This window comes from Podarcis liolepis, assembly GCF_965112155.1.
Source record: "Podarcis liolepis genome assembly, chromosome: 13".
NCBI lineage: Eukaryota > Metazoa > Chordata > Lepidosauria > Squamata > Lacertidae > Podarcis > Podarcis liolepis.
In genome coordinates, this window is record NC_139573.1 from 29,383,333 (window position 1) to 29,396,869 (window position 13,537).

The window sequence follows — 13,537 nt, forward strand, 5'->3', positions numbered from 1 at the left end:
AACAAGAGAGAGAGAGAGCAAGAGAGAGATGGAAATAGCACAGATTGCCCTTAAGGCATATATAAAAAGGCTCACCAGTGTGACAAGAACAAAAGACCACTTTTACATCTTTGCTGCTGACAGGATAAAACGAAAGTCACACTTCTGCTACAAACAAGCTGGTTGAATGGCTCCTCTACCAAGGACCACCGGAAACTGCAGCAACTGAGAACTCACCCTATAAAGAAATATAACTCACTGAGGTCAGGGCTCAATCTTAGCCCAATAACTGTGGGCTTATCCACATCTACCTTTCCTCCACTCTTTCCAGACATCACCTGCTCCCTGTCTGATCGCCCCTTTTTGGTTTTGCTCTAGACCGGGTTAGGCAACCTAAGGCCTGGGGGCCGGATGCGGCCCAAACACCTTCTCAATCCGGCCCTGGGAATCAGCGTGTTTTTACATGAGCAGAAGGTGTGCTTTTATTTAAAATGTATCTCTGGGTTATTTGTGGGGCATAGGAATTCGTTCATTATTTTTTTCAAAATATAGTCCGGCCCACCGCATGGTCTGAAGGATGGTGGACCAGCTCACAGCTGAAAAAGGTTGCTGACCTCTGCTCTAGACCTTTTCCGCTGAAAACCTGCTCTTTAAAGCTCGATCAGAGCAAACAGCCATCCACAGAAAACCCCAATTGATGTTTGTGCCCCGCCCCCGGCAAATGTTTGGGCATGGAGCTTTTAAGTGCAGACCTGTGCCTGGAAGGAACAGGGAGAAAGGTAAGTGTAGATAAGCCCTCTTTTTCATTGCCAGGGCGCAAAGGGAAGAATGTGGGTTGGACTACTTTAGGAGGCCTGCCTTTGGGAAGGGAATCAATGGGCTGAATGCTCTCTGACAGAAGAAGCTCCCCACTCTCCTCAGGAAAACAGCATGCTAGGGAGATGGCCTGCAGTCTAGCCTTGTTTCTGGCATGCTGCTTTTCCAAATGCAAGGCACTATTTTGCGTCCCTAGGGTGAACCAATCAAACATGTGGTTCCCACAGGTGGGGTCTATAGCTCCATGCTTTCCAAATGGATGGTTCCAGGTTCAGTCCCCAGCCTCTCCAGCTTAAAAAAAAAAAGTAAGAGGAGGAGGATCAGATGATATAAAGGACTCTCCACCACCTAAATCTTTACAATAATGGGCCAGGAGGACAATCAGGGGCAGCTTCCTTCGCTCACAACATGAGGTGGAAAAGCTACTTTCTCAGTTCACTCTGCAGATTATATAAACTGGCCTGAGGTCCCGGAATAATTGAAAAATTAACAAAAAGCACCTGAGCCTTCACAAACCACAGGTCCAGCCATCTCCAAGCACCAAATGCTGGAAACTAAGCCCCGACACCCTTTCTTCCCTCTCCGCCATTGTTGTTGTTTTCAGAAATTAAGCACTGTTGGGGGCAGCCATCTTAGTTTCCGGTCTGCGTTAACTGTGAGCCTAACCCAGGGCTGCGTCACCAAAGGACATTTCAGACACTGTGGGATTCCCAGTGCTCATCAGCCTCAGAGAGCATGGCCAATATTTCTCTATTTTTATTTAAGACATTTATATACCGCTTAATTTTTCACGTTTCTGAGGGGTGCTAAGGGTGATATGAGTTGTAGCCCAGCAATATCCGGGCTTGGGGCCTACAGATTCCTCACCTCTGGCCGAACCTTTTTTACAGGTGGTACAGAAAAATGTCAACGAAATCTCTCCACTTTTTTTTTTTTTAAGGGTTTTAAAAATCTGACTACACTACAAATGTAAACTAGTCTTAAACTCCCCACGTTTCTGGACAAGGAACCCTGAAGACTGTAGATCCATGGAGTCAAGGAAATACCCACAAGTTATAATTCCCCACCCCCACCCCCCAGGTTGTTTGGTAGAAATCACACAATACTCGAACTTGGTTTTGGACTGGTTTTAGGTTACGGTGCACGAGTCTCCCCAGAAACTGATGGGAGAAGTTCTGCTCTCATTTCAGTCCCATTCTGTGCTCGCCACGGACTATGTGGGAGGAGAACTCGTATTTGTCATGGCTCCGGTGGCCACACAAATTACACTCAAAAGGGTCACGGAAGCCGTGGCATCCCATGTGGATGGTGAACATCACATAATCCAGGAAGAGGACGCGGCAGTGGTCACATCGGTAGACCCCAATGGGTTCGCCTTCCTTGTTGAAGACTTTCAAGACGTCACGAGGACAAACGACGGGTGGCCTGAAGATCTCGTAGGACCTAGGGTGCTCCTTGTAGACCAGAAGCCCATTACGGGACTGCAGAGGAGGAGGAGCCGCTTGGTTCTGGTGGTAGGCAAGGCTCTGGTGCTCCTCTTGGTTGCTGTCTGAGTCTGTGGAATCTTGGCCGCTGTTGTTTGGAGAAAGGCCTCTGTCGGAAGACATAGCCTTGTCTCTCAGCTGGGCATGGCTCTTTTCCACCTCCTGAGGGTTGCCGTTGGGCACTTCAGAGCGGGTGAGCGCCAGGGGGTACAGGCTGCTGATCACAGGCACCATCTCCGAGGTCGGGGGTGCCGGGTTCTGCACGAGTGGGCGCAGGGATTCTGCGCCAAGGTAGCCCATGGAATTGTTGATGGCTTGTTGGTCCAGCAGGCATCCTTGCAACATGGCCTCCCTCTCCTTCTCGTACACAAAGCTGGGGTTGTAATTCACTTCAAAGCTGGAGCGTTTCTCACCTGTGGGACAGAAGGATGCATGAGGATGTTACAGGGTAAAGTTCTAAAACCGCCTTACATTTATACCGTGGCAGCATGAAAATACTTTTATAAATAAATACATTTTGCGCACAAAAGCATCTCTGTGCCACCATGTTCTAAAATATCAGGGCAGTGCACAACATCGCAATATAATATACTATTAAAAACAATACAGTGGTGCTCCGCAAGACAAATGCCTCGCAAGACGAAAAACTCGCTAGACGAAAGGGTTTTGCGTTTTTTGAGCTGCTTCGCAAGACGAATTTCCCTATGGGCTTGCTTTGCAAGATGAAAAACGAAAACGTCTTGCAAGTTTGTTCCCTTTTTCTTAACACCATTAATACAGCTGCGACTTGACTTCGAGGAGCAACTCATAGAACGTGGTGTGGTAGCCTTTTTTGAGGTTTTTGAAGACTTTGGTGATTTTTGAATCTTTTCCAAAACTTCTTTTGCAGCCATTTAGTAAGTTAAACTTTTAAAACTTTTTTTGGGGGGGTTGGATTTTGGGTTGGGGTGTTTGGAATTCAAGGACTTGGTGTTGGGGAGGGGTTTGCAAGAATCTGGAAGCTTGTGTGGTTTTTTTCTGCATTTTTATGATTTTCTGTGACCATTGGGCCACTCTGCTGTTTTTTTAAAAAAAATTCTTGATTTGAATTTCTGTGTGGTGGGTGGCTGGGGGAACAGTTGAGGAGGGGGTTCTTCAGCAAGAAGCAAAGAGTGGAAGAGGAACCTTCTTCAAGTTGTCCCCCAGAGTCTTAGAAAATGTACTGTACACTTTGTTAATTTTTAAATGTTTTTCTGTCATGTTTAGAAACTTAATTTATTCTTCCTTCAATTTTTGAAATGCTCTTTACAGTATGTGTGACTTTAAAGAGCACTTAATAAACTCTTGTTGTACCAAATTTGGCTTTGTTTGGACTTTTTTTGACCATAGGAACGCATTAATTGAATTTCAATGCATTCCTATGGGATTTCGTGCTTCGCAAGACGAAAAATTCGCTAGACGAAAAAACTCGCGGAACGAATTAATTTCGTCTTGCGAGGCACCACTGTACATGGGGTATTGAGGCCCCACCCCTGTTAGGAATTCTACTCTGCCTCGGCCTCTCCTGTTCCTCTCGCTAGCATTCCCTGAACACTTTCAGGTCTAGCTTAAGGATTATTATATTATTTATTTATTGAATTTATATACCGCCCTATACCTGGAGGTCTCAGGGCGGTTCACGAAAAAGATCACAATATATAAAATCAAAATAAGAACAATATCCCAATAACACCCCACCCCAAAAAAGAGCCGCATTTTAAAATGGTCTAGGATGCCCATCAGGTCAACCAAAGGCCTGGTTAAAAAGGAATGTTTTTGCTTGGCACCTAAAGGCGTATAATGGAGGCACCAGGCGAACTTCTCTGGGAAGAGCATTCCACAGACGGGGAGCCACTGCAGAGAAGGCCCTGTTCTCGTGTTGCCACCCTCCGGACCTCTCAAGGAGGAGGCACATGAAGAAGGGCCTCAGATGATGATCACAGGGTCTGCGTAGGTTCATGTGGAAAGAGGCAGTCCTTGAGGTATTGCGGTCCTGAAACCTGTCTTTTTTAAATAGGACAAAACAGAAGCTGACATTCTCCAGCAGCTGAATTCTGCAGCCAGTACTGATTTCTGCACAGCTCTGCTGCAGTTATAGTATCATGGGATCCATCCAGCCTTGGCCATAAGGCAATGGAATTCTGCTGCCACAAGCAACATTTTCACACATAGCAGGCAATGGCGTTTTTCATATTAAAGTCCTCTGTGCTAGAAGGATAGAAACTAGAATGTCAAACCCTTGAGATATTTATCTCTGGCAGTACTATGACTCAAGGACCACGAAACTTGGCAGGCTGTTTCAGTGGATGGGTTTGAAACCAACCACTCACGTTTCTTTAGTAATGTGCTTGAGAACCCGCTGACAAGATTCTCTGTCAATCTTGTGATCCATCTGATAGATAAAAGGAATTTTAAAAAGAAAAAAGGAAAAATCCCCCACAGAATGACATTTGTCTATGACTCAGATGCCAGTTCTAGAAAAGATGAATCAAAGAAAATTAGCCCCGTTTCTCAAGGGATGCTGAAACTTTTCAGTTTCTTGTTTTGAACTCATGAATACGATTAACTAAGAAAATATCCAGCGTTAGGGCGGGCTCTGTGCAGGCAATGGGAAGGCTTATGAATATTTGGTATATTGTATTGCAAGCCCCGGGAAGTTACTGTGTGTCTCTGTACATTCTGCAGAGATAAACATTTGGGATTTTTGACTACATGCTATCTGATGCAGCTTCCCACAAAGCAATTAAGAAGTTGGCCAAAGGCCAAGAAGACTGAGCAGAGGGAGTTATTCTTCCTAGAGATATGGGACCTTGGATACAACTCTGCTATTGGTCAAGGTCTCCACATAGGCATGATGACTCAGGGCATTCCTTGCTGGATAGTTGGTTGGTCAGTGTGTGTTCTGAGAGTCGTGTGGAGTTTGTTCAGTGAGAGAGTTGAGATCCGTGTCTGTATCCTGTATATAGTAACTTGTAAAGTCTGCTGTAAATAAGAAACACCTCTAAGTAACCAAGTTACTGGTAGCAGCGTCTTGTTCCTGCCTCATCCTACCTGCCTGCAACTGATTGCTTCTGAAAGTCTGTGTATGCTCTGCTATATTCAACTGGGTCTGGCTAAGATCCTGCAACAGGTTAAGGTTGCGAAACATCCATATAAACTGCATTCCTATATGAGAACTGCTAGTGCAGTCCTTGCAACTCAGTTTCAGGGATGGCGAGAAGATGCTGCCGTTACTACAATAGTGTTCTCATGGCTGTGCTTTACCTTTGGCACTTACAGAAGGTGCCACTGGGGTGGGGAGCTATCCTTGGATCCCTGCCTTTGGTCATTCCAGCCATTAAGATCCAAGCCTTCTCCAATTCGCATGGCTCCCTCTCTTCACCTGCACAGTCCTGTCTTGGCTATTGCTTTTCTTGGTACCATTTGAGGACAAGAGAATGTTGGGAATGCTGACTTTTTCTGTAAGATTGGACCCACAGTTCAAAACATCTTGATGCTTTTTAGCATTCTCTCTTAGAGGAAGCTTAAAACGTTCTGTTCACCACACAACGAAGGCAGTTTGTCCTATCTGTATGAAACTTTCATGGTGAAATTACATGGTGAATAGCTATTTCTGGCCACAGTTCGGTGAAGAATGGCTAAGTTGCAACAGTTCAACTATTTGGCAGAGGGGTGTGAGCAGTATTTTTGCCTTGAAAAATATATATGCTATGTTTCTCCTTCTGGCTGTGGAAAAATGTATGTTTTGAATTTTAAAATGGACCTTACAACACATGTTTAGAATGGAGAAATATTAGGATTACCAACCATAATGTATTTTATTTACCTAACCAGTAAATTTGCATTCTACTAGATAACCACTATTGTGTTTGAGGGGGGAAAGGAAAGTCTAGATTCTGCCATGCTTTGCATATGACTCACTAGCCCTATCCTGGTTTGCTGTATTCCTCCAAGCACTGCACTGGCTTTGATACCGCTCAGCAGAATCAGTAATTCTGAATTACAACTTTGTAGTGCTAAGGTGCTCTTGGATTCCTGCTTGATCCAAAATGCAGGGGTAGCTCCCCTCCCCCTTACATTTAGCTTCGCTCTCTGGATATTCCAACTGAGTACTCCTCCTCTCGTGAGTTAACACTAGGCCGGAGCCAAAGGGGGGAGAAGCATTCAAAAGCTCAAAAACGCCTCCTGTTTGGGGGTTAGCACTGTGAGAGAGAAAAAAGTGTTTGTGGAGTAGGGGTAGTCAGAAAAGGTTCACCTTTGGTATATAAGCAGAAACCTGGTAGGGAAAGAGATAGCAGAGGGTGACATATTTCCACCCTGTGGCAAACCCCAAACCGGAAATGTTTGAGTCACTAAGTAAAAAATAGGACATATAGGAATTATGGTTTCCACCTGCTCATTTGTACCCAATCTGATCCACTTAATCGCACAGCAGCAGCTGCAGACATTCAAGGGTATTAATCACAGGTGGCAAACCACAAAGTGACCCAGAAAACACTGGCGCAATTTCAACTGTGATCAAGAACATGGAATTAAAAGAAACAACAACCCACAATGCACACGCTTATGACATTGTTTTGGGCGGGTGTAGAGTTGTGGGTGTCATTTCAGTGATTACACCCTCTCAATTAATGTTTTTATTTGACCTGGCCTTGTTCTATGAAGCTCATTGCCCTTCCTTGTTTCCCAACCAGGGACTGTGGGGCTTGAACAGAGAACTGTGGCCTACTCTCCACATCCAGCAGGGTGAGGGGCAGGAGTGAGAAAATCTGACAACCTCGGTTCCTCACATTTGCTTATTTTCCCAACCTTAAGTTCAATTCTCCACACTTCCACATCTGTTTGCAATTCCTTAAAAAAAAAAGAAGTCCTGAAAACCCAACAGCTTTTTAGTGCAATTTTCTCCTAATATCCACATTTCTGCAAAGCGATTTCCCTTCCTTTACATAATGTGTTTGCATCCTATTTTCACTAATACAGGCATTTCTATGTACGCTTTGCTCTGGTACATGCATTTTTGCACATATTACTTGGCCGCAGAACTGCATTGCAAAATTCAGCACAGTGTACATTTTTGAAGGGAAGGCTGTGTTTCAGTTTGCACGTTTGTTTCAGAAATTGCAACTTAGACAGGCTCCCTTTAAATGCAAATTGGATTGTATTTCTCTCCCATCCTAAGGTGGTAGCATGGCCTGTACCTCTTCAGAACTGCAGGTAGGAATGGCATTTTCCCCCCAATATGTAACTCCATTTCCGTAAAGTAACACATCAAAGAGAAAGTTGTGAGATCAGCCCAGCCTGCTTCTTCCAGTCCTTGTTTCTACTTGCAGAAAGTGGTCCCCCATTTGAAAATATGGTCCCTTGCCTGTCTGGTGCTGTCTAAGATGGTACAGTCTTAGTACCTCGGGGCTTTACTATTTCAAAGATGACAGTAACACCATCACGCCACTTGCTGCTCTGTCGTTCCCTGGCTGCAAGGCAGGACAACACACAGAGTAATGATGTCATCTCTCTCCTCTCAATGTCTAGTTAAGCTCCGAGTCGGCAGATGGTGAAATGGACTGTACTTCTTGGGAGAGGTGCAAGTTAGTGGATGTGACCAGTGCCAGATTTATGTATAAGCTAAACAAGCTATAGCTTAGCCCCCCCCCCCAAAAAAATATACTTCTTCTTAATTGTATTTCACTATTAATATACTTCTTCTTAATTGTATTTCAGTTGAACAATTACTTTGATAATATACATATGTTGTTATGTGCAAATGGCTTTAGATACCTATTAGGTCCATAAATTACCGTATAGCATATATTCAACACGAAAAACAGTAAGAATTTGTTGTTGACAAAGGACAGCTGGACATGTAAAGGGCCTCATTACCTTCAGTAGCTTAGGGCCTCATCAAACCTAAATCCGTCCCTGGGTGCGACATTTTTAAATGCTTTTGTAAGGGAGGCAGAATCCTCCTAAGCAGAGGACTAGCAGAGCAGGAAATGAGTACTGCTAAAATGGTTCTCCGTATTTTAGCACGAGAAGATACTCTGCCATCTGAAGATGCACAGCCTACCACCTTTTTCATATCGATTCAAGACTCTTGACCACCTTATTCCCACCATGCTTTGCTGTGAGTGTAGACCAGGCCCAAGTTCTACACCAGATAATCACCTCAGTTTCCCCCAGAGAAAAAGCACAGGACCCAGAAACAGTTATCCATTAATATTATTGTCCAGATCCTGGTATCTAACCATCTGCTACTTGAGTTAATGCCTATGTCTGTGTTCCCCAACCTCGTGCCTTCTAGAAATTTCGACTACAGCTCCCACCAGCCACAGCCAGAGCATCTGGAGGGCAGCAGGTGGGGAAAGGATTTCCTAGGTAGGAAGAGATCCAAACATCTTCCTCCAAGCAATTTTTCGCTCTAGTACTTAATGAAAAGTCAGCATAAGGTCAGACAAGAGGCTTATGGGAGTGCGCCTTGGAGGATAAAAGAGAGTGAGTCACTTTTTAAAAGTCACACTATATGAAACCCCAACGCATGGAGTAATTTATTTATTTCTTAATTGACAACAACATCATAGCGTCAGAAAACAGCACTGTAGTGACACCCATGTTTCCTTCTTTCTTAACCAACTCTTCAAGAAACTGTTTGCCAACCTGTACCTTGCAGAAGCTGTATCTTACCCCAATAAGGCAGGTGCCATCGCAGTTCAGTTCACATTGTTGAATCCCCCCCCCCCCACAATCTTCCATGTGGGTACACATGCATGTGAAGAAAGGCTAGGCCTCACACGTCTCCCCTGACAGCCTCTGCCTTAAGATCTATGGGAGACGCCCTACTTACATTCCCACCAATGACAACAGTTTTTGGACAGCGGCATGGAACAAGGCCTTCTCTGTTACGGAACTTGATGTTTGCTTTATATTGTTAGCTTTATGAGGGGAGGGAGTTATACGGACCCTTTGAATCAGAGGGCGGAATAAAAATTCAGTAAAGGTACCCCTGCCCGTACGGGCCAGTCTTGACAGACTCTAGGGTTGTGCACTCATCTCACTCTAGAGGCCGGGAGCCAGCGCTGTCCGCAGACACTTCCGGGTCACGTGGCCAGCGTGACGAAGCTGCTCTGGCGAACCGGCACCAGAGCAGCACACGGAAACGGCGTTTACCTTCCCGCTATAAAGCGGTACCTATTTATCTACTTGCACTTAAGGGTGCTTTCAAACTGCTAGGTGGGCAGGAGCTGGGACTGAACGACAGGAGCTCACCCTGCCGCGGGGATTTGAACCGCCGACCATGTGATCGGCAAGTCCTAGGCGCTGAGGTTTTACCCACAGCGCCACCCGCATCCCTTTAAAAATTCAGTACTAATACCAATAATGCGACCAGGATTTTGCACACCTTGGTCCACGATCATGGCTGCTGGCAAAAGTGTACAAAGTCACATGGGGAAATTCATCTGTGTCAATTACTCCTTAGAGGCTGCATTGCCTGATACCTAAAGGAGGTAATGTGTGTGACAAGCACCGTATTTTTTGCACCATAACACTCACTTTTTTCCTCCTAAAAAGTAAGGGGAAATGTCTTGTGCGTGTTATGGAGGGAATGCCTACGGGTGGCATGCCTACGGACTTTCCTCCTCTAAAAACTACGTGCGTGTTATGGTCATGTGCGTGTTATAGAGCGAAAAATACGGTACATGTTTGTAAACACTTATTTCATCATACAGGTACATTGCATTAGCCATTGGCTTCATCCCCCTACTGAGTGTGCACTCGTTGGCTCAGGTTTGCTGGTGTTTTAATTGGTGAAAAGGACTTTGTTTTCTTAGTTGAAAACCTGTATTTGTGCCTCTTCTTAAACATGCTGCACATGTTACACAACGGCAAACCTGAATTTGCTATTTGCTGTACTCTTATTGGGGAAGCAAGCTATGTTTAGTTCCAGCTCCTAGGTGATATACTCGTCTAATAAATATGTTTTGCAAACTTGTGTTTGTCTTTTTAAAAGTTGAGAGGGGTAACTGTTTTACGGTAATCTGTTTCAGAAAATGCCACAAAAATTCTTGAGGCAATTTAAGGACTATCAGATTTTAGCAGATCCATCTCTATGCAAAAAAAATGAAATGGACAGCAAAAGTGGCAACGTTCAGAGCCCACTGCGAGAGCATTTCAGTTACCCAGAAGGCTGTTGTGAAAGTCACAATCCTTTAACAAAAGAGAGCATCTAGAGTAGGTATTAGAATTTATCAGGGAATATTTAAGGGTTATATAAGATCATATTGTACCAATCACACCATATTAGCAGAACTTGAGTGATACTTGTAAACACAACAAATACCGTTTGTGGAGTAGACTGGAACAATATTAAAGAATATAAAACTGTGCGGGGAAAACAACAACAGTATAAACAGTAGAATGAGAATGATTGGAAGACTCATTTTGTCAGAAGTCTTGTTTATTTAAGCGTTTAATTAGGTATTAATTAGGAAGATTAAGGTTTTTTAAATACGTAAATTTGCTTTTTCTTCTTTTTTCTGTATTTTTTCTTTTCTTTTTTCTTAATTCTTTTTTCTTTAATTTTTTTTGTAGTATGAGATTGTAAATTCTTTGTAAATTTTTGTATAAGTGTGTAATTTAAACTGATAACGATTATTTTTTTTAAAAAAAAGAATTTATCAGGGAATTAGATTTCATTCAGACTGAGGAGTTCATCTCCTCTTCAAATTTTTAATTCGTTTTAGTATTGCCAGGAAGACTGTGTTGTCACAAATTACTACTATAGATTAAGGTCGGTGTTCCTATCTTATACGCATTTGATCTTTGCACAGAAATATGGAAGAACTTCTGTGTCGATTTCATGGCCTTTTTAGCCTCTTTAAGCAAGAAACCAAGTCTTTAATGTCATCAGTGCAGTCCTGTGAAAGACTTCGCCAACGAAGATTCAGGAGGTGCCTTTTGTGCTAACTCTTAAACACCTGTTGAAAACTGTTCTATTCCACTAGTCCAGGCATATCCAATTCCCAAGAGACTATGATCTACTCCCAGTATATAAAAAAAACTGGCAGTGATCTACCCATTGTCATTGGATGGAGGAGGAGCGTGCGTGAGGTGGGTGGGTGGGTGGGTGGATTGCCCAGAATTGTTTAGCTTTTTTTAGGAGTGAAGTACCTAGAGTTGTTGAGCTTTTTGGGGGAGGATTGCACAGAGTTTTTTAGCATTTCCCCCATAACTTTTTGTACACAATAAGGATCCCATGATCTACCAGGATCAGCCAGGGATCTACCGGTAGATCACTAGTCCTATGGAGGCAGTTAAGAATACGTCCTCTCACCATGGTTAATATATGTTTTTAACTTTTTAATGGTTTTACTGCTGTAAACCACGTTGATATATTTTTTTTATGAAACAGGGCTATACAAATTTATATATAAAGAAGTAAAATGACATGAGTACTAGTCCATAAAAGTTTGTGATGCTTGATGTGTCAATTGTCATGATTAAAATGCATTTGTTGTATTATTTAGTAAGTTGGCAAGCTTAATAAAGCAGAAGAATATTTGGCAACCTTGTAAGTCAATGGTTGTTTGAGGTATTTATGCTTATGATATATATGCATTCTTTATTGCATATAATGCTTTAAAAACATGTATCATTGCGTTACCCGTTTTTTCTTACTAGTCCTTCGATTTTAAGTCTTTGACCCAGATAGACTAAAAAATTAGCATAATAAATGAAAGCTTTGAAGTTTCAACTAGCAGCTTGTTTCAACTTGAAGATAAGGAGCCTTAGCAACTGCATCGCAACCACAGAGCAGAATGGATATATTTATTTGGGCTTGTGTGTATATGAACGGTTTTTGCTTACAGAGGCTGGAAGCAGCAAAACAAAGTTGGGGCTGGTGGATTTGAAGTGTGAAAATCAAGCCGAAACTGTGATGCAAGCAATTTGGACTTTGCTAGCTAATATGGGGGAGACTTGTGGCCTCTGTATTGGATTGTGTTCCCCAGCAAGTGAAGAGGACAATATTGAGACATTTTTTGATACCTAGAACCTGTATTTTGGCAGTGTTGCTTTTGCAACCTTGTGGCGTTCTGGATCCTGTGGAACAGGACTTTGCTTTCCACCCCATGTCTCTATAAAAGCAGTTTTCTCGCAGTTTGAATTCGGAGAAGACTATCCAGCCAAACCCCAAGAGGCAACAGGTGTCTGCAGCATCTTCTAAACTTCTATTTTGTCGGGTGGTTTAGCCTTACATCTTTGCATTCCCTTGAAAATAAAGATGCCAGGCTGTGTGTCTCAGGCCTGATCACTTTAGCTCACACAGCAAGGCTGTTGTTTGGCTCGTAACATGTTACATTTTTATGTGCCTTAACAAAGTGAAGCACGCCTCTGTTAACAGGTCACAGAAGCTCAAAGGGTGTATCTACAAAATTAACATACGTTGTTTTTATGTCAGCTGTCATGGCTTCTTCCAAAGAATTCTGGTTTGTTGAGGGGGTCTGTGTCTCCTCAGTTAGACTTCTGTTCCTCCTCTCAGAGAACTACAGTCCCCAGAATTCCTTTGGGTGAGAGAATGTCTTATGCTCGTTTAAAATTTGTGCCACAGACATGTTCTCACATTATACCTTGCCTTAGAAAAGGTAAAGGGACCCCTGACCATTAGGTCCAGGGTTGCGGCGCTCATCTCACTTTATTGGCCGCGGGAGCCGGCGTACAGCTTCCAGGTCATGTGGCCAGCATGACTAAGCCACTTCTGGCGAACCCGAGCAGCGCATGGAAACGCCGTTTACCTTCCCGCCGGAGCGGTACCTATTTATCTACTTGCACTTTGACGTGCTTTTGAACTGCTAGGTGGGCAGGAGCAGGAACTGAGCAACGGGAGCTCACCCCGTCATGGGGATTCGAACTGCTGACCTTCTGATACCTTGCCTTACTTCTCTGCAACTCTTGCCACCGCTCCACCTTTTACTCCATGTACTGAGAATATTTATACTCTGGCTCTTCTGGGAGGGAAACCCCTGCTGTGGATGAGTCAAGAAGTGAAAAGAGCCATTCATCCACAATCTTCCTTAAATGGTTGATTCCCACTTGCAGCCTGCCGCAGTAATGTGCATTCCGACATTTCATTTTGACACAGTGCATTTTTATTCTGCCCTTCCTCCAAGGAGCTTAGGTTGACAGGCAGGGCTTCACCAATTTTATCCTCGGCAAAAGACAGCAAGGTAGATCAGGCTCAAAGCAAATAA

General features: G+C 43.6%; 1 protein-coding gene across 8 annotated transcripts in view; it reads right to left on the bottom strand.

Moving 5' to 3' along the window:
• Positions 1-1,907: 1,907 nt before the first annotated feature.
• Positions 1,908-13,537, bottom strand: part of IKZF3 (IKAROS family zinc finger 3) — a 63,998-nt gene continuing 52,368 nt past the window's right edge. For all 8 annotated transcript variants that reach the window (XM_083469943.1, XM_083469942.1, XM_083469944.1 and 5 more), the window contains one exon: positions 1,908-2,692. In XM_083469943.1, coding sequence (XP_083326069.1) covers positions 1,977-2,692 — 716 coding nt within the window. In that variant the 3' untranslated portion in view covers positions 1,908-1,976. The remainder of the gene's footprint in view (positions 2,693-13,537) is intronic.